Consider the following 22,308-nt stretch of genomic DNA (forward strand, 5'->3'; position numbering starts at 1 on the left):
TGAATAATGAATGAATCTCCAAACAGCAGGTTCTAAACTCGTTCCTTTTCCTTTCTCATTGTCTCATTTTTGTAAGCCATCCACTTTTACTAGATTATGTCTTTCCCACTTTGCATCTCTGCCTCCCCCGCAACTTCGTCTTACCAGTTCCAGCCTTGTTTGCTGAAGGGCGAGTGCTTGTCCATCAGAGCTGTGAGTCTGAGAAGGCTGAGTCTTTGCAACATGGAGACATGTGCTGCTGATTTAGATTGTATGCCTGTTCCGAGGTTGCTCAGTGAAAGCATTTGTGCACTGGACCAGTGGAGCCTCTGAATTCTGAAATGTAGGAAATCAAGCAACCTTTGTATAAATAAGCTTTGTCAGTGCCTGATTAATGATCTTGCATTTGGTTTTAAAGGAATGAGGGATCTACACTAGATCGCTAGCATGTACATGAATTAGACTTGTTTCAGCAGACTTAATGAAATGGTGTCTCTTACCGATCAGTATGCTCTGTAGGTTGAGCAGTGCATTCAAATGCTTCTGGGCTTTTGTTGTACATCTGCTCTAGAGCAGCTTCATCTGTCTCTTCTGGCTCTTTGATCTCAAGGTGTATGTCAGTCAGAGAGGAGGGCGATGGAGAACCAGAGTGCGAAAAATCTGAATCCCCGTCCTCTGACAACTTGTCCGTCCAAGAGGTTACCAACTGCTGCAGGTCGCAAATGCGTTCCATTACGCTGTCCAAAGCTGAGAAGACGTCATCGTCCAAAATCTGCACGTGATCTGGGACATTGTCATAAATGCTGACACGATGATCGGAAGTAGCCAGCGGGCTGCAAGCTTGTTCCTGGTCCTTGGAACTACTGCTTTTACACCGTCTTCCTCGGTATCCATGGAAGCTTCCGGTCCTCCAGTTCACTGAAGTGTTGTCGATAGGTAAGAAGGCATTATTGTGGGAGAGCACTGTTGGGAATGTTCCTGGCTTGTGTCCATGGGGGATTTCAAAGACAGGGTTGACCTGCTTGTTGTTGAAATGCTGTGTGTCATTTTGCTCCTGATCAACTTCTTGTTTGGGCAGCCCAGGACGTTTGCAGTTGCTACGTACCTTAGTCACAGGGCTTGGCGTGCTGACTGCGCTGCTGCTTTCTGAGGGACTACTACTGGATCCAGAGGGTGGAGAGCAAGATGCAGGACTTTCAGTTTTATCCTGGATACTTGCTAGGTCTAGACATTGAAGATGCTTTAATCTTTCCTCATCAAAGCCTTCTTGGATAATCGGTCCACTTATGACAAGTCTGGCTTTGCTGCTGTGAGAGTGTTGTGTGCTTCCTCTCAACCTTAGTTTCTCCATTTTCCGAAGTAGGCCTTTGCCTTTTTTTAATGGGGGCTTTTCAGGAAGGCACTCTTCACTGCTTAAAGTGTGGTGTTCACTTGGGGATGGAGGTCTGCTAGAAGAGGTGTCAGGAGTTTGGGGCTTGTAGTTTGACGAGCATCTAGAGGAGCTACGACTTGTTTCAGGTTCTTCTGTGGTTTTGTTGGGAGTGCTTGCACCATCGCTGTCATTATTACTGGAACTGTGAGCAGAGCAAAGCTCATGGCATTCCCCACTGTCGGAAAGAGAGGCCTCACAGCTTCCAGATCTCCTCAAATTTGAACTGGGGACACTCAGTGTGTGCAGTAGCTCCCCATCGTCCACACGGATCCAGCGCCTGCTCTTCCTGTCGAATGACCATTTTGGGCTGATGGCACAGAGGTCTTCTTCTTCCTCTTCATCTCTCTACATGATCAAAATGATTTGTTATACACAGCAAAGGACAGAGGGAAGGAAACTTTCCCCCAGGCATTCTTTTGTTTATACGCAGTGTTTACATGTATCTTCTCCAGAGTTTTCGCACACACTCACCCTTCTTTTGGAGCGACTTAACTCCAGCTTCATCTCCACAGACTTGTTTAAGGTACTTAATCTCCTGAAAGCAAAAGAAAACATTCACGTCAAACAGGAAGACAGCATGACGTCCCTCAAATTCCTCCTGCTGTGATTAGGAAGAAGCACTCATTTTATGTCAGCATGGAACATGCTCGTGCAGCCAAGGGGTGAGAACACTACCTGCAGAGAGAATCTAAGGCATCCTTATCCAGAAATTCGTGATCACTCTTTACCCAATCTATGTCAATGGGGAAACAGCAATCTAAAGGTAAACAAAGCTGAGTTGTAGTACAACAATATTTGCATTTTGCATTTCACATGGTTATAGTGTACATAAAGAAATGTTAAAAAAGTAAATACCAGTGAATAGCTGTGCATACTGAGGAAAGCCAGCCGCATGAAGCCAATCGCAAGCCTCCTTTGCTTCAATCTCTGCAAAGAGAAACAGTGCATATTAAGTATGTAATTTCTAGTTGTTTAGCTTTTATGAGGCAAATCCAGCCAACTATTACCACTTAATTCAATTGAATTTGTTTAATTAACATTGAAAGAAGAACATTTGTTTCCAAAGCCACTTAATTCCACCCCTAGTTTATCAACCATCCTCTCATTTCATTAATTTCCTGTGGCTTAAAAGTGGAGGCTGGCTAATTTGCTGCTAATTGAATGTCTTTGACATTAACATGTTTGACCAAGAGAATGCAGGCAGCAGACATTGCTATTCCTGTGCCACACATTCACTTTCGCATTTTTAGATCCTTTCCTAAAGTAACACTGCCAGGAACAGATGGTGGAAACAAATCCTTTCTTTGTACTGACTGGAGATCCATAAAACCTTACTTAGGATTCTATCTTTCCCATAAGAAGTGAAGGGGTCAGAGGAAGACAGCTGGATATGTGCTACAAAGAACAGATGGCTCAGATATGTAAACATAGGGACTGAGTTAACAATGCCACTCCCTGCTCTGACGCAGAAGTGTCCCAGCGGCGTAAAGGACGGCGCTGGGTGCGATGGCTCCATGTAGCTGTATTGCACATGAGATGCAGGTTAGCACCGAAGCTTGCTGTCAGTTTGTATTACCGCAGCTTATCAGCATTGCTGAATCTTGGCCTGGATAAATGAGCTCTGCAAATCCAAAGTTTCACAGACAGTGGGTGAGAATTTGGAAGCCAACTTGTGGGAAATGTGTGCATACACTTACGCTGGTAGCTGACGCAATAATCGCTACCTCTGCAAATGACTCTCTTCCAGCCATTTTTGAGAACGCATGGGAATTATATAAGCGCGATCATATCACAAGGCTCTCCACTGTTTAATAGAGCTGAGCAGGGAAAGGCACTTCCTTTTCCAAATACCTCAGGCGGCCCTACAGGAAGTCGTGCTTTTAGGGTTTGGATGCTGATAACAGATGTGGCTTGTGATTGTCCTCCGCCCACCCTAGAGGTCTCTGGAAGCCTACAAGCGCCTAAATGGTCTGGGAGGGTCTTGGCTAATGGTGCTACGTGCTGCACAGGCTGTAAGCTATGAATGATACAACACGCTGCTAGATTGGTTTGCTGATACCTCCCTTCCCCTTTGCAAGAGGCACATAGAAGCTCCAGGTTGAAGCCACCTAATAAAGTGCTACAGCAGGACCCCTGGGGCTTCAGCAACTGCCATAAACAGCTACCTTCAGAGGAGCACTCAGAGAGTCGATTGACATGAGAAAGGCATCTGTAGGACCCCTGAGGGGTGGAGAACATCTTGTTTGGCTGACAGCTTGAACAGGTCTAACCTTGAGAGTCTTGACGCAGCTCAAACAGAGCAACCTTTAGCTTTTGAATAACTTAAGAAAGAAATTCAGGTTGCGTGAAAAGTCTAGGGAAGCATGTGTTAAGATAAAATAAACTGTTGGTGTATATGTGCTTATGTTTGATATTAACAGAAAAAGTGCATTTCTATAAAAGTAAAAAAAAAATACATTGAGTATGTTTTAGCACAATATCACTTTTATAAAACTTGTATTTATATTTCAGATAATTACAGTACATTTCACCTTGCAATATACCAGCAGAATTTTGTAAAAGAGAATGTGCAAACAAGTGACATCCAAAATAGGTCAATCCGATTTTCTAGAAACATTTTCTTCATTTTGTTAAATGTTCGTTTTGACCACAAGTGTAACGCCCCAAAAGTCAAGTCAAGTCAACTTTATATCTACAGTGCTTGTTTTGTACAATGCAAATTTTGTCTATACAGCTTTGCAGAGCTAAAAGGACAACAGACAAGAGAAAATGATGTACAGATTTATATGAAGCATGGATTGATTCGATTCAGCAGAATGATTCTTTTTGTTAGTTAATTCAATGAGTCATTCAGTTCAAGATGAATGTTGATGGTCTGCTGTTCCAACATAAGTATTCATAAGTATTGACAGCCATAGTGGGAGCAAAAAATATTATGGAAGTCAATGTTTGTTAGAAGAAAGAAACTCAGGTTTGAAACAATAAGAGGAGCAGTATAAATGATGGCAGAATATGAACTCTATACACTATTTATAAATCTGTATACACTATGAAAAAAAATCGTTCCGTGCAATTCCTTCATGTTGTCCCAACTAGGCATTGGCCGGTATACGATTCTGATGGTATGATAACCTTGGATAAAAATATCACGGTTTCACGGTATTGTGATTACTGCTCTAAAATATGTTCACTTTAAATGTTTGGGTAAAAAATTAAAACTTTTTTCCCTTTGGACACAATATAATTTATTTTGAGAAACATTTGAAATATTTTGGAAGAGTAAACATGTCGGTAAACATGTTCTGCTGTCTTTGTTTCAAAAACCCAAATTTCTTTACAATTTAAAACAGCATCTTTGTATATCTTTTCAGTTGGAAATACTGTTGTCCTAAAAAACAAAAAACACAAAAAAGGTAAATAAAATCCTTCGACATACTTTAGGAACGGTATTGCAGAAAATTTTGGCAGTTTTAAAACCTTGACTTTTCCAAGTCGCAGTATACCTTGAAAACGGTTATTGTCTCATGCCTAGTCCCAACACAAATTGATTAACTTAACTTGTTTTTATAAATTTAAAGGGATTGAACTTAAAAAATCAAAGTTGTCCCCCCCAAAAAACTTTTTTTGTGTTGTTGTGTTGTTTGAACTCATTTTAAATGAATTTGACCAAATTTTAACTTGAACAAGCAGCAACCCGAGCTCAAATAAACCTTGTAGTCGTCTTGATGAACAGCCACAAAGCCAAGAAGAACAAAATCTGCCGTGTACTGTTGATGTTTTTACGAGACCGTCTAAAAGTGCGAGCGGTTTCACTTTCTCCAGAGAGCTCGCCACGCATCTATATTTGAAATAACAAACTTCTTAAGCTCATATTAATAAGGTGCGCATGATTATTGAAGTGTTTCTGATAACCAATCCTTTCAGAAGAAACAAACGAGAGTGACGTGCGAAAAAACAGGGGAGAAGCCGGAAAAAAACAGCTGTAAATGATGCTTCTGCAACCTAAAACATGAACAAACTGCCATGTTTAACTATGATCATCACCTTTTGGACTATTATGAACTCGGAATGTTGGAATTACCTTCTAACAAGAGGTTACACGTGCTGCTGAAGATTACAGATACATATGAGAGGTTTGCACTGACTGTGGGCTACCCCTTATTTCAACCCAAATAAGGACTAAATGTATGTTGTGTGTAGTTTTTCTGTAATGGATAACATATCGGAGATGCTGCACACTGGTGGTGTTGTGGCGAGACCCCCCTCATGATTGTGAAGCGCTTTGGGTGTATGGCTATTTAATACCATGTGCTATATAAACACACATTACATTACATAACAATAGCAATGACTTTCAATATATATCAGTATTTAAGTACATGCAGTGTTTCAGGTGGTACAATATTTATATTCGAATGCTATATGCTAGGGCTGCACAATATTGGAAAAATCTGATATTGCGATATTTAATTTTTTGATGGTTTTCTGGGGAGGCTAACAGTATTCAGGTACAGAACTTGAAAAAAAAAATGCTTTTCTTTCTTTGTTTTGTCTCGTTTATAGTCCAAATATCTGAAATTTCTTAGATGAAGTAAAAATATTCTACGTTTCTACGTTTCATGTCCAAACATCACATCAATTTGTTTTTGTGCCCAAATGTTTTAAACTCTCTTGAAATGCTTTAAAACACATTCAAATGATAAACTTTTACTCCCGTTATGGTTAAACTTAGCATTGACTCTACAAATCACATGTTCTGTGGCTCCTGGTCAACTATAATTCAGAGTCAACATTGCATTTCTTGTGATAATGTGGATGTGCACATTGCGATATCCATGCTGAAACAGTATTTCTCAGTCATTAATAACTAGAATTCCACTTCTGCTTGGGTTGTAATTCCACTTGTCTTGGGCTGCCAGCTAAAAATAAATTATTTTAACATCCACCAGTTCACCCTATCCCAAGTTGTGTAAGGATTTTTTGATCGTTCATCAGTAATAAACGTGATAAGTCACTGGAATTCTAACCGTCATCATAATTTCCAGATGTGGCACAAACGTTTAAGACATGCTAGCAGATTTTCCATAACTGCGAACTCGCACAGCTGTTTTCTGACTGACAAATATGCTCCATTTCATCAGCGACAGGACTGAATTCGGTGAAAAGCCTGGCATGTATTGAAAAAATGAGGTCACTGGGATAATCGTTCATACATTTTGTTGTTACTCCTGGTTGCTAACAACAATCTTTTCATAGATCAGATGTGCAAAAACAAAAAGAGAGACCCTCCAACTTCTGAGAGATATTATAGTTATATACACCTCTGTCCAGCAGTTAATATTATTGCTTTTACAATGCATTACTATTGTTAGATGCAGCTGAATTGGATCCTTTTTCAAATTTTTGTGCTATTATTGGGCTGTTTAACATTTTTAAACACATTTTAAACATAATACTAACGTTATAGTAATCGATTTATTTTATTTTTGCTATGACAACAGTACATAATATTTTACTACATATTTTGCGAGATACTAGTATTCAGCTTGAAGTGACGTTTAAAGACTAGGTTAATTAGGCAATTTAGGGAAATTAGGCAAACCATTGGACAGTGGTTTGTTCTGTGTAGCCATTTGGAAAAAAAATAATAAAAGGGGATAATAATATTAGCCAATAATGTGAATATTTATAAGATAAATTGATTTATTTTAGCAAAACTTAAAGATATACAATTTTCTCCAGAAGAATAATAATAATAAAAAATGAAATACTGTAAAAATGGTCTTTTTTTGTTGGAAAATATTTAAAAACTATAATATTTTACAAGAGGGGTAACTGTTTTTAATCAATATTGCTGATGTTAAATGTTTCATTTAAAACTGCAAAACAAACTCATAACCAGCTGACAAACAATATGCTTCTGTTTACAGTAGAAATATCCACACATACACTACAACTGTGACCAAAATAATACCTATAAACACATAGTCTTCTAAGACAATACACTCAAAAAAAATAATTATGTTGCTTGTTCAAACTACTTAGTTAAAATGAGCGGACACAACACAATTCTTGATTTTCTTTGTGACAACTTAATTTTTACAGTGTAAGTCCTCAAATATGTTATTATTGTCGGATTAACTTTGTCAGCCTTAATTACCAAGTGGTCCCTTTGAAGCCATCAAGATGTGATAACATCTTAATCACTGCTAATTTACAAGCGAATAGTGTTCGTTCTACAAAATTATTAGTTTATCAGAATATAGAGTCACCAAAATGAACCATGCTATCACAACCTAAAAAGTGCATTTCAAAAATGACTTATTATCAATTAAAATATTAAGTTTGATGTTTGTTTAAACTATTTATTTAAAATCACCTGAAACAAAACAGTTCTTGAGTTTCTTTGTGACAAAAATGTATTTATGTTTAATCCAACTTAATCTAACATGAAGGAATTTAGTGGAACCCAGCCTTTTTACAGTGTAAGTCCTCTAATATGTTTTGTTGTCTGACTAATTTTGTCAGCCTTAATTACCAAGTGGTCCCCTTGCAGTCATTAAGATGTCAATCACTGCTAATTTACAAGTGAATAGTGTTCGTTCTACAAAAGTATTAGTTTATCAGAATATCGAATCGCCAAAATGAACCATGCTCTCACAACCTACAAACCAATCGCATTTCAAAAATTACTTGTACTCAAAAAATTGAGTTTGCAGTTTGTTCAAGCTACTTATTTAAAATGAGCTGAATCAACACAATTCTTGAGTTTTTGTGACAACTTAATTGTTTTATGCTCAATCCAACTAAATCTATTTGTGTTTGGACAACATGGAGAAATTTAGTGGAACCCAGGCTTTTTACAGTGTCCTCTAATATGTTATGTTGTCTGATTAATTTTTGTCATCCTTAACTACCAAGTGCTCCTCTTGCAGTCATTAAGATGTCATTAAGATTCGTTCTAAAAAAATATTAGTTTATTAGAATATCAAGTCGCCAAAATGAACCATACTTTCATAACCTAAAAAGCTATTTGACTTGTACTCAAAAAATTAGGTTTGCTGTTTGTTCAAACTAATTTAAAATGAGCTAAATCTACACAAAGTTTTTTTGTGTCAACTTTATTGCTTTATGTTCAATCAACTTAGCTTTGTAAAAACCAGTAAGCTTCACCAATAAGTTAACTTAATTGATTCATGTTGTCACAACACAAATCAATAGTGTGGAACCCAGCATTCTTCACAGAGTACAGCAGATTTAGATTAATTAATGTACGTAAATTCTGTATTAAAAAACAAACAGAGGAGACATTAATATTTTACTTACTTGTAATGAGCATTGCTGTTCGCTTGGTTCTTGCACAGAAAACGTCAGACCAAAGCTTCAAATTTAAGAAGTCTAATATGCAATTAAAGGCATTACTTCAAGTAAATAAGACTGAAGCTTAAAGCTTGGATTAACTGGTGTAAAGTAGTGCTACTTTTAGGAGAAAGTCAAGCTTCTCATTCACACCGGTCACCATAATGAAATCACAGGAAAGGCATTCCTTCTCTTTCCTTACTGGACCAAACCAAACACAACTTTGAATGGGTGGGTTGTTCCTAAAAAGAGCGAAGTAAACAATGACTTTTGTCAAGGTTATTTACAGTGAGCACCAGGAATTATTTAGACATTTTGAACAATAAATTATTGTATCTGGTCATTTATGTCAGAAAAAGAAATTAATATTTTGTAAAATAAAATAAGTGAAAATGAAAGATACATACATATATATATATATATATATATATATATATATATATATATATATATATATATATATATATATATATATATATATATATATATATATAATGTGTGTGTGTGTTTGTGTTTATGTTTATTAAAGTTAATTTATGTATGTTTATGTATTTTTTCCTTATTAGTGATCAGTGAATCTTGTCTGACTAAAGATTAATTAAAAAATAATAATAAAAAAGCATTAAAGATATGTCTGTTTAGGTTGGAATTTAAAAAGTTATTCGGTATTAAGTGGATCATAAACTGTATATAAATCATTATTAATAAATTAGTTTTATTGTATTATTTTGTAAATACACAAAAGTATTTATACAGTTGAAGTCAGAAGTAGGGGTGAATTCTGACTTCAACTGCATGCCGAACATTTATAGTTTTAATAGGAATTTCCCTTGATATTAGTACTTGAACTTTCACATTTAAGTTTGTTTATAAATGCACTTTTCATGTTATTATATATATATATATATATATATATATATATATATATATATATATATATATATATATATATATATATATATATATATATATATATATATTTTTTTTTTTTTTTTTTTTTTTGTCATTTACAATTTAGTTATTTAATTAACTAATGTACTTTTTGGCTATAAAAAACAAAAACAAAAAAAATTGCCATTTAAGAAAAAAAAAACATTTTTCAAACACAACAAATGTCATTTTTTAAATTAAAGGTCTAAATATACCACTATCTGTTATTTGAGAATGAAGGAAATGTTAGCAAACCTTTATAAAATAAAACAAATATGAAAATTCTATAATGCACATCTTCCTAATAAAATTAGATAAATTCCTTATCATTTTTTTGGCCACAAGGCTGCAGAACTGCAGATGTGTAGTTTTTAACAGGAATTGCCATTACAGTTGTGTGATATTACGCCTAGACGGTGCCGGTTCAAAAGTTTTGTGAAAGGGTTTTAGACTTGAACATCTGCTCTTTTGTCGCTTTTCTTTGAAGGACAGACGCACTGCTATGACACTAATGTGTGCCCTAAATCCCATAAGGATATCAACACAGCCCATCACAGCTAATAGTTTTTGACTCTGAGGCTTCATCAGGACTTACTCCATAGTAACCCATTAGCACTAATGGCTCTCATTAAACACACCGGTTTTGATTACATCCTCTTAAGTGAGAAAGCCTCAAGTTCTCAGTCAGACATTTTCTCCAAATGAACATGCATGCAAATACAGATAATGACAAGACGGTTAGTTCCATTGAGAAACCATCACAGGAGATCTTAAGATTTCCACAGCAAATAGCATTAAAGTCCCCATGAACCGGAAGCTGTGACCATTTTTTTGTATTGTGATGTCAGTTGATAAATGGTATATTAAATGAGAAAACAATGGGTGTGGCTTATTTTTTCTACTGCAAGCTGATTGCATGTAGTAAAGTAGGTATTTCATTCAGAAAGATCGGGAAAAGTGTTTTGGGAGAGTTATTACAACTTAACAGACATCTTCTCCTCACCATTTCTGTTTGTTGCCCTAGAGCTGTCAAAACTGACAGTTGGAGGGGCGTGGTTAAATATGATTGTCACTGACTCGGTCCCAGTCATTCCCCTCGCTGGCCAGCAGAGGTCACTATCCCCGGACTTTTAAGCATTACATCATCCATCTAAACTGATTGTGCACACACCTGAACTGAATCTACCCACGCTTCCTATATAAGCCACACTCAAACACCAGTTCATTGCGAAGTCTTGTTTAGCCCCGGCCAGCATTACTGAGCGGTCTTTCCTGTCTGATCTTCTGAGAATAACCCTGGACTGTTTCTGACTCTGAGTTGCCTTCTGCCTGCCCACGACCCTTGCTTTATCCACGGACTCTGAACCACGCTGCCTGCCCTCGACCCAAGCCTGTCTAACGGATTCTGAACCACACCGCCTGCCACTGATCTATGCCTGGTAAATCACTCTGTGTCTGTCAGCCGCCAGCCCCAATACCATTATTGATTACTGTTGATGTGTGTTCGCACTTTAGTGCGTATTGGGTGTTTGACTGTGACTAATAAATACTGCATAATAGATCCCTCCGTGTCAGTCTCCCCGTTACAATGATAGCCATGCCCAATACCTCAGACAGACATAATCTGAGAATTTAACTAAAGACCAACATAAAGTGCATTTCAAGATTTAAATTTTAGATGACATGCACAGATGAATTGCTCGCCACAAAACTAGCCATGTGAGCTAATAAATTCAATATGATTAGTTTTGATTTCGAGTGTACTTGAAATATATTACAGCAAACCATCAATTTTTAACCATTAAAACCAGTACATTTTAATGTGAGAATATATATTTATCGGTTTTAGCATTCTACCAATAGAAAGCAAGGGATTATCAATCGAGACCCAAAGGGACAACAGCTTCCATTACAATTTCCATTATAAACATAAAAAGCATATTAAAACATTACAGAAATTATGCACACACAAGGTTTTTTCAAGGTAACAGATAAAAGAATTCCAAAATATTGTCAAATTGTTTGAGTTTTCTTTTCAAATAGTATCTAATTCACTCCAAATGTAACATAGAGGTAATTTCTCCAAGCCACAGTTTACATGTAGGGGATTCCTTTTTTCAAAACAGTAGCAGTAGCTTCTTGACAGTAGTTAAACAGTATGAGAGCAATTTATGTTGTGTATTTGACAACACATGCATTTGTTCAGAGAATCCCAGTATTCAAAGCTTGGATCCAGTTGTAATTGCAACTTCAACACCTCGGAACGCACTTCAAAAATTCCATTCCAATTAATCTGTATCTTAGAACAAATATACAACTCTGAGATAGATCCACCTCTGATGAATTACACACTGCAAAAAATGCTTTTCTTACTCAGATTTTGTGTGTGTGTGTGTTTCTAGTCCAAATATCTCAAAATTGTTAAATCAAGAAGCATTTTATAGACAAGCAAAGCTTATTGTCTTGTTTTACGAAATATTATGCCAAAAATGAAGTGTTTTTCCTTAAAACAAGCTAAATAAACTGTCAATGGGGTAGGCAAAATAATCTTATGTTGAAAGGAAAAACAAGATTATTTTGCTTACCCCATTGGCAGATTATTTCGTTTGTTTTAAGGAAAAACTCTCTTAATTTTGGCATATTATTTCTGAAAACAAGACAATAGTTTTCACTTGTCTTGAAAATGCTTCTTGATTTAAGAAATAAGATATCTTCCTGTTATCTCCTCATTATCATTATTATAAGTATTTCTACCATTGTCATTATTCAGGGTGCTGTTGTTGTTGTAGTAGTAGTAGTAGTAGTGGTGATTGTAGTAGTAGTTGTGGTTGTTGAAGTAGTAGTTGTAGTAGTATCAGTAATAGTAGATATCATTGGTGTAGTAGTATCAGAATTAGTAGATGTTGTAGTAGCAGTAGTTGTCGTTGGTGTAGTAGTATAGCAGATGTTTTCGATGTAGATGTTGTAGTAGCAGTCATAGTTGTAGTAGTATCACTAGTAGTAGTGGTAAATGTTGTCGTAGTAGTATCAGTTGTATAGATGTTGTAGTAGTATCAATAGTAGTAGTCATAGTAGTATCAGTTGTAGTAGACGTTGTAGTAGTATCAATAGTAGTAGTCGTAGTAGTATCAGTTGTAGAAGACGTTGTAGTAGTATCAGTAGTAGTCATCATTGTGGTTGTAGTAGCAGCAGTAGTAGTTGTAACATTAGTAATTTTCTGTAGAAGCAGTAGTTGGTGTAGTACTTGTAACTATTATTATTATTATTATTATTGTTGTCAGTCATTATAACTGTTGTCCTTTTTTCTTTTTATTATTACTATCATTACATTGCTATCATTATTGTCACTACTTACAACTGATTGATTTTTTTCTCTATCTATTTTATTTATATCTGTGCTATTTGTTTCATTTAATGACTGTTATATGTTATGTATATATATATATTTTTTTTTTTTCCTTTTTCTACCTATGTACTCTGACCATCGACCTAGTTACCTTTATACACACACACACACACACACACACACACACACACACACACACACACACACACACAAACGCGTGCAAATATTGTTTTCGTTTTTGTTGTTGTTTTGTTTTATATGTGATATTCTAATAAAAAAAAAGAATTTTAAGATATTTGGACTAGAAACAAACAAACAAAAATCTAAGTAAGAAAAGCATTTTTTTTGCAGTGCATTTGTCGCAAAGAGGTGAAATATTTTGGAAGATTCTATTTAATTTTTTCTTTGAATAATGTAACCTATGATGGCTGCGATTTCAATGTGGAAAAAATGCAGTAAAACAGTAAAAACTGTTACCTGACGCGTTTTTTTTCTTCTCAAGCTGAGCATTTGTTGGTAGCGCCACATGTGGGCATTTTTCGGTCACTTTTGAGCTAGCCATCCAATCACAATGGCGAAGGGTGGAGACAATACCGCACAACTGTCAACAAATAATCTGTCTAAAAAAGACTTTCAACTTGAAACAGCGGGGATATTCTGTATCATACTGTAAAAACCGACTGGAAAAAAAACCCACTGTGCTGCACAAACAATCACAACTGAGAGTTTTTGTCAGTGGTTGCGTTTCTGGAGTGCAAAAGTGCTTCGGTGGACACACAGCCTAATGCTGGGTTTGCACCAGACACAGATGCAGCGTCAAGCATGAGTGATTTACAGGTTAAGTCAAAGCAAAAACACAAATAGACATCCTGCGGCACAAATGACGTGATTCGTGCAAAATTCATCAGTTGAATCGCACGTTTCGCTTGAGTTGGAAAATCTGAACTTCAGCGGACATTCGTGCCACGTTAACCAATCAGTAGCTTGCTCTTGTAGGGGAGTGATTATTATGTAGTGCCCATTGTTGGTCTCCTGAGGCGAAATCCTCTCACCGACACCAGACAACAGCTCATCACACTGGCCTCGGCTCAGTCTAAAGCATGTCGAAAGCCTCCATCATCCAGATATAGTTTTGAAGGAGTTTATAAACTCACAGAGCTGGGTGCCCCTCTGAAAGGATCTACTGGACTCAGACATGGTGCTGAATGAATCTACGCTGTTTTTACGCTAATATCTCAATAAAATCCATGTTAGCCACTTAGCAACGAAGCTAGAATCACCGGGCAGACAGAAGCCCTGCCCATGACGCGAATCTGTGTCTATTGTGAAGTGAAGTTGATGCACGATTGAAGCGGGTAAACCAAAAATGTTCATGTGCGAATAGTGTTTATTCACGCATTCCATGTCTGGTATGAACACAGCATGAGGGTTCATTCACACCAAACACATCTTTACTTCTAAAAAGTAAAGATGCAGCACATCGCAAAGACCAAGTGACACAATATTATGAACGTGATTTAAAAATGACAATAACAGACCCATTAGAAATAGGGAAACAATATGTTATGATAAATACAGCATGATATCCTCCGCCATGATATAACAATAAATAAATCCGTTGTCATGCCAACTTTCTACAATAAACAGTGCCCCCAAAACCTAACCGTAACTCTAATTTTTACTAACAAATGAAAACGAAATACAGTTGTGAATTGCTTTTGCATTTTCACAATCTTGGTTTGTTAATTTATTAGAAAATGTAATACAATAATTTACTGTAAAATTAAAATGTTTGTACTGTATTTTTAATGTGAAGTTTTGGCAACCATAGCTGCCATTTACTTTCACTGTAAACTCTATTTATTTATTTTTTCACATTGTATGATGGTTTCTAGTATTTTTTAAGCAGAATTGAATACTAAGACACCATGCCCTACTGCATAGTTCTATCTGAATTTATATTTTCTGTTTATTTTTGATTGTTGAGAGCAGATATTTCTGTTGTATTGTATTAAAAATATTCGCATCCAGCGGAAAGAAAGAGGATGGAATCACAACGCATGTGATAAGTTAGCGGAAGGCATGACATGCGTCCTGGCTCCATTGAGTCCCCAGCCTGTCCCACCCTCACTGAAGGGTGTGACGGAGGCATTTGGCAGCAAGACATGCAGCAGTGTAACAGCGCAGTTTCCTTTCTGGCTGCATGTCAAATAGTTTCAGAAGTGTCATTATAAGTCCGTTAAGGCAAGTGAAACTGGAAAAATGACTTGGTCTTTGATGTTTTTAGTGTTTATGTTTACACATGCACTTGTAATTTTTGAATGCATGCTACACTTAAATTTTTTTTTGCCACTTGTTCAAACTATTTATAATGAGCTGAATAATTTTTTTTAAAGACAACTTTATTGTTTTTTGTTCAATTAACTTAAGTTTATAAAAACAATTAAGTTAACTTAATCAATTTGTGTTTGGACAACAAGAAGGAACTGTGTGGAACCCAGCTTTTTTTTTTTTGTTTGCAGTGTACGGTATGTAAAGTCCTACTGTATATACAATATGTATTGTATATTACTCTAAAATGTAAAATATTTTTTATAGGATTTATAAAATTGTTTTATTCTAACTATACTGATATTTCATCAGCCTAACATTTCATTTAATTTTTAAAACAAAAACATCATTTACACACTCCAAAAATAATTTTGACTGGTTGTTTAAACTACTTACTTAAAACAAGTGCTGAATCAACACAAATCTTGAGATTTTTGGACAACATGATTGTTTTTTATTTAATAAACATCGAATTGTGTTGGGACAACATGAAGAAATTGTGTTGAACCCAGCATTTTTCACAGTTTTTTACTTTGCAAAAAGTAACTAAAAAGTCTTTAGACATGTTTATGTACATTTCAAGCAACACAATAATAAAACCCAGGCTCATTCTGATTACGTACCACTATATACATTTCTGGAGAGCGCCAAATCTGTCCCAGGAGCTACTTTTTTTGCAGTGTTTGTTATCGTGAATCCACCAGAGGCCGCTGTGTGCGCATTTTCAGATCTCAAATTTCTCTCGCGAGTGCCATTTGCGCCTGCTGTTCTCACGTAAATCCACCAGAGACCCTGTCAACTGACTGACTGATTGACTGACTGAGCGATCGAATGGTAACCCGCACCCATCACCTTCCCTAAACCCAAGCGATAGGGTTTTAAAAAGCACTGATTGACCAGCGCCTACTCATTTTCCTAAACCCAACCGACTGTGTTTTGAAAAGCAATCCAGAAAAAGAAAACCCTCACAAGCTCTCCTGATTTTACCACGTTTTCAGATTTTACCACATTCTCACCCTTTTATTTACTTGTTTGTTTAATTTTTTGGTTTTTGACTTACCTGCTTTCTGAAACCATTCCTCACCAGACTCGAACCTCATCATCACAGTCAACTCCACTCTGCATCTTAAATTCTCTGACATATGTGATGAGCCACGTGAGCACGGGGAGAACGTGTAAACTCCGCACAGAAATGTCGGCTGGCTTGGTAAGGACTAGAACCAGTGATGTTCTTGCTGTGAGGCAACAGTGCCAACCACTGGGCCACCGTGCCCCCATCTAGGAAAGGAGGGGAATAGGGGTGGACGGGGGATTATTCAAAACGAAGATGGCTGTTATATGGAACTTAGGGTATTTATAGACCATTTTGAGGGATGTGAACAATAACAATGGTCCTGACGTATTTCCCTCTCTCCAGAAATGTATCTCAAAGTACGTAATCAGAATGAGCATGGCATGGTTTCATAGTTAAGTAGTTTACACTGAATCCAATACTCAAAATATTTCAACCACATTCAGAAGAGTGTTTCTTGAACTCTTTGAGAAGAGTAAAACAACATTTCCTTTTTGCAAAGTTCTGATTGCAAAGTTCTTGAGGTGCCTGATTTAGTGCCGCATAAAACCAGAGGGCCACTTGTTCTCTTTGAGTTTGTCTGTGTTTTGCCAGACCTTCCAAGGCCACAGGAAACACTAAGTGCCACAGATCAGCTCTGAGCCCTTGTTAATGTAATCTCTAATAATATTCAGTCCTAATTGAATCTCATTTGAAAGCATCTGGACCCGAGCCCGCTGCATCTCTCCTTCAGGATTGATTAGCTGGCTCTCTCACTTCTGCAGGGCCATTACTCGGATATAAAAAAAAGAGGTTCAAACAGTAGTCATCTCCGCAGTCTGGATTATCTTGATAATGTATTTCACACTCTTAATTTCCTATCTCCACTGCCCTCCGTGAAGGTCACAGTCACAGAACCAGAAAAAGATTATTACCAAGAATGACTACACAGCAGTCGGATCATGGGCCGCAGTGCTTTGGAAGCGGTGCTGATAGTCACCGCTGCGATGGCAGAGTGTGCGTGAACAGGAAGGACAGCCAGTTCTTGGAGCAGAACGCTCACGGAAATATAGGAAATACCACTGGAGAGACTTGGAGGCAGCCACGGAGACAAGCTGGATGCTTTTCAGAGCTCTTCCTCACATTTACAAAATAAGTGATCTATAAATATAACCAAAACACAAGAGGCTCGGCCTTTAATAACACTGCGTGAATATGAATTTGTAGTCATCTTTTCCTTGTACTCACGATTGTGTAACCTAAAGGGTGATCGTGGGGTCAGCAGAACGCCCACACTCCAAAAATGACGTTTGCTGTTTGTTAAAAATATTTATGTAATATGAGCTGAAACAACACAATTGTTGATGATTTTGGGGGAACAACTTAATTGTGTTATGTGCAGTGCTTAAATTTGTAAAAACTAATAAGTTAACTTAATTCCTTTATGTTGTCCAATCACAAATCAATTGTGTGGAATCAAGGATTTTTTACAGTGTGGTTACAAATTTACAACAATATGTTTGCTTTTACACTTTTGCTGTATCTGAAATTGCCCCTAAACCCTTATTCATGAATCCCTACATTAATCTAGAAATATGACAATTATTTAAGGTTTTATTGTAAAAATGACTGTAGTAACCATGTTTTTTGTCTATATGGTTTTGAGTCTATGGTTTTACTATGGTAATATTGTAGGAATACTATGATAACATTGCAGGAACCTGACTGAGAGCTTCCAAAATTTATCCTCAAAGAAAGCAGCTCCAAGAAGCTGTGGATTGTGAGCCATAACCTGAATGTACTTTTATTTGTTAAAATTGATCTATTACATGCACAGTTTCTAACATTAACCACTTACAGTATGTTGTAGCAAGGACGTAAACAAGGATGTAAACAGCGGGAAATGCTGTTTGGCACCGTTAACAATTTGGCTACAAATTCATATATATCCATTAAATTGCTGTAAACACCCACAATCTTCACCAGCGCTGCAGTTTCTCTATATGCAGCCGCTTTCCTTGCATTCTACATCTCAAATAACAAACTCTCAAAAAGATATGTGAATGTTTCATATTATTATTCTTAATATATGTAGAAGACACTTGTCAGATTAAATTTTAGAGAGCAGGCGTGAGGTTCAGCTGTGTCCTCTTCATTTTCTGTCTGATTCAAGCTCAAACTGATACGGCTAACAGCTACTCTGACTGACAGTATTTACACAGCAGAGGCAAAGCGTGTGCTAGTAGAGGCATGGCACTTCCAGGTCGATCTGGGAATCACAGCACATTATGTTAGCTGACCAATCAGAGCCTCTTGACGGCGGGCCTTCGGTGGAACTAGGAAATGTTATAGTCATTTTCCTGTTAGTTGAGTAGCTGTATATAATCAATGTGAGATATATGAACAAATAACTTAATTTTTTTTACAAATGAAGCTTGAACACACATTTCTTTGCATCCTTTAAACCCAAACCAAGCCTTAAAACTGCACTCTGGACCACCCCTTTAAAACATTTATATCTTATTCGGAAGAGGGTGTAAAGTGTATGTTTAAAATACTGTAGTACACATGAGCCAGATGGATTCAGGAAAAATCAAATACAATTATACAAATATATATATATATATATATATATATATATATATATATATATATATATATATATATATATATATATATATATAATTGGCGATAAAACACAACTATGCTGTGTAACAAGGTGTTAAATCTTATATTTACATAGAATCAAAAAAGTTACTTTGTAGAAAAACAGTGCTTAATTTTAAAGTTACCATGGATTTACTTCAAATTCTGTAGTAAAAGCATTATTAATATTGACTTTAATATGAAATTAAATAAAATTTAGAAGTTACTACCCAGCGGGCACAGGGCACCAACATTGAAATCAACATTGGACGTTGTACACCAATGTCAAGATTGAGATTAAGATTGGGTTGACGTCAAGACGACATCAATGTCCAACTTCCAACCTAAAATAAATCAAATATCAAGGTCTAATGATGTTACAACTTAATGTTGTGTGGACATTACCACAATGATGTCTATTGGACGTTGGATTTTGGTTGCTGTACCTGATGAATAAATGTCAGTATTTGACATCAATATGTTGTTAGTTTAAGATGTTGGCTCGACATTGGATTTTGGTCACTTTCCAACACAACTTAAAATCAACCAAATATCAACATATAATGATGTTACAGCTTGATGTTGTGTGAACGTTACCACTATGATGTCTATCAGACATTGGATTTTGGATGCCAAACCTGAAAAATAAATGTCAGTATTTGACATTAGTATGAAGGTGGTTTAAGATGTTGGCTCAATGTTGGATTTTGGTCACTTTCCAACACAACCTAAAATTGACCAAATATCAATGTCTAAAGATGTAACAGCTGGATGTTGTGTGGACGTTACCACTATGACGTCTATTGGATGTTGAATTTTGTTTGCCATACCTGTCAAATGAATGTCAGTCTTTGACGGCAATATGACGTTAGTTTAAGATGTTGGCTCTATGTTGGATTTTGGTCACTTTCCATCACAACCTAAAATCAACCAAATATTAACGCCATTATTGGACATCAAAATAACGTTGTTCTTAGATGCTGGCTAGAGATTGAATTTTGGTCACCTGTCATCACAACCTAAATCTAACCTAATATTAACATTTTATGAAGTGGTTTGCCTGCTGGGTATGAGTTTTCTTCAAATGTCCTAGTAAAACCATGGCTCCTTTTATAGTTACTATGGTTTTACCTCAAACGTCCTAGTACACGGACACCTACAAATGGTTGCTCCCTCAAACTGCACTATTAAGGCTATAGGGCCCTTTATTTTAAGCTGCTCGTGGAAGACGTTTGTCAACCATCTGTTCCTTTTGTATAAGACTGCAAATTTCAATCTCCATTTTCACTGCTGCTTTTTCCAAGCCATTCTTTCGTGGGCTCAGTACCGTTTGATCAAACAGATGTCTTGGCCTTTAATGAATGCAGAAAGCTGCCACCGGAGTAAACTAGCATGTTGTGTAGTTTAGAAATGAAACATTCTGATAGTTCTGTCACCGCTAGTTCACATCAGCTCGTCCGAAAACACACAATTATGTGAGCTGAGCCGGAATGATTTTTCGAGGGGGTATAGTTGTGTCTGTGCCAGCTCCGCTCACCGAATGACTCTTCCTCTCAGATGCACTTCTTCTTAAAGGGATTTGACAAGTCTGACAATCCCAAAATGCCAGGCTGTATACACAACAAATCTTAAACAGAGCTGTAATTATCTCTAACTGTCAAAATAGCTCTGCTCAGAACAAGAGTAATCATTAAATGGAGGAAAAAGAGAAAAATAAAAGAACTTTTTCAACTTTGTTTCCCGAAGAGGTGAAAAGAGAGAATGTATATTTGATTTTTTTCAGTCAAGCTTTTGAGTTTCAAAAGTGAACATACTTTCATTATGCCAGAGTGCTTGCCTTTTCCTGGTCTGTTTCATTTTTGTATATAGTGACTGTTTTCAGATTACAAAAATTGTCATGGAACCCTGGCTCAATGCAATTTATGTTTGTATTTTGAAAATCCTGTTAAGTGTAAATGCTAAGGCAATTGTTCTTATCAAATGAGCACTGCCAAGAATACTTTGGGGGAAAAAGCATGTATGGTCAAGCCTGAAATTATTTATACCCCTGGAAAATTCTGACTTAAAGGTTAATTTGAAGCCATGACTGTCCACAAACCAACTGCAGAGGGCTTCTTTTTTAACTGTTGAGTTGATAAAAAGAGTTGTTCCCGATGAATCAGGCTAATTAGGAGGCTCTAGAGCAGGTTATACTATTTGGAAAGGTATAGAATTATGGATTTTCCCATAGACTGTGAACGTTTGCAAAGAGTATGATCAGTTTAGACATGCCACTTTTTGTTTTAATGTACATAAAACAACAACAAGCAAAAAATATTGCTGGTTGAATAAAAGTCAGAATTTGCAAGGAATATGAATCCTTTCGGGCTTAACTGTATATATTAAGAACTGGGAGTTCTCTAACTATTCCAAGTTACAATTTTACACCTGTCAAAGTATTTCTGTACTATTTATAGAGCCACTATTATGGGTTTTTGATAATGACCTTTCATGCAGTGTGTAATACAGCTATAACCGAAGTGAAATATCCAGCCAAGGCTTAAATCTAAAAGTGCGCCGTGTTTAAAACTATTGATTCATCTATAAAAGGGTCGACTCATAGTGGTTCAAATGAATCTTAGGGGTAACGAATCTTTAGCTGTGTCGGTGTGACATCAATACGGAATTCAAGCCCTGTCCATTTGTTGGACATATCTGTCCCTTCTTTCCCTCTGGCATTAACATAAGAGTCTATTAGCCTGCGCCAAACCTCAGCCCTTAACCAGTCATCCACGAATCCTTGGTAGCACTCCAGAGAGCGGTTCCCCTGACGCAATTAAGAGCCGGCCACAGAAGGCAGCCAGGTGTCTGAACTGTGTGGACCTAAAATCAGTTAGGTCTCAGCAATACCCATAATATGATTATGGGTCGGATCGCTCGGCCAGCGTTATCTCATTGCTCGGGATACAGCTGTCTAATGAGGATTCACGGAAAGTGTGGATGCTCATGAAGCACTCTAGCTATTACGTTGAGGGACGTCAGGCCCGATCCGGCAGCCTGAGCCAAAACCATGCGCATGCGAATAGCATGTATTAGGATGAAGCCAAGCCACTGCCGCATGATCCGCGGCATGGCTTCAACATCAACCGGGTGGCCGAAGTTCTGCCACGTGAGCTGCAAGTCCGAAAGGTTCAACACGTCACTGATGTATGGTTTTGTGGGAGCTAAGTCCATAATTACTCGGGTTAACTTCTC

General features: G+C 36.8%; 1 protein-coding gene across 2 annotated transcripts in view; it reads right to left on the reverse strand.

Annotated features, from left to right (window-relative positions):
* si:dkeyp-23e4.3 (rho GTPase-activating protein 7) overlaps nt 1-22,308 on the reverse strand; it is a 130,746-nt gene that overhangs the window by 26,942 nt on the left and 81,496 nt on the right. Inside the window, exons 1-6 of one of the 2 annotated variants that reach the window (XM_056446069.1) lie at nt 8,738-8,934; nt 2,267-2,338; nt 2,087-2,168; nt 1,883-1,946; nt 480-1,756; nt 145-315 (exon numbers count right to left, since the gene is read on the reverse strand). In XM_056446069.1, the coding sequence (XP_056302044.1) occupies nt 145-315; nt 480-1,756; nt 1,883-1,946; nt 2,087-2,168; nt 2,267-2,338; nt 8,738-8,750 (1,679 nt within the window). In that variant the 5' untranslated portion in view covers nt 8,751-8,934. Of the gene's footprint in view, nt 1-144; nt 316-479; nt 1,757-1,882; nt 1,947-2,086; nt 2,169-2,266; nt 2,339-8,737; nt 8,935-22,308 lie in introns of those variants that run through there. The other variant, XM_056446068.1, reaches the window with a different exon arrangement.

Source organism: Danio aesculapii, chromosome 21 (assembly GCF_903798145.1).
Source record: "Danio aesculapii chromosome 21, fDanAes4.1, whole genome shotgun sequence".
Lineage (NCBI taxonomy): Eukaryota > Metazoa > Chordata > Actinopteri > Cypriniformes > Danionidae > Danio > Danio aesculapii.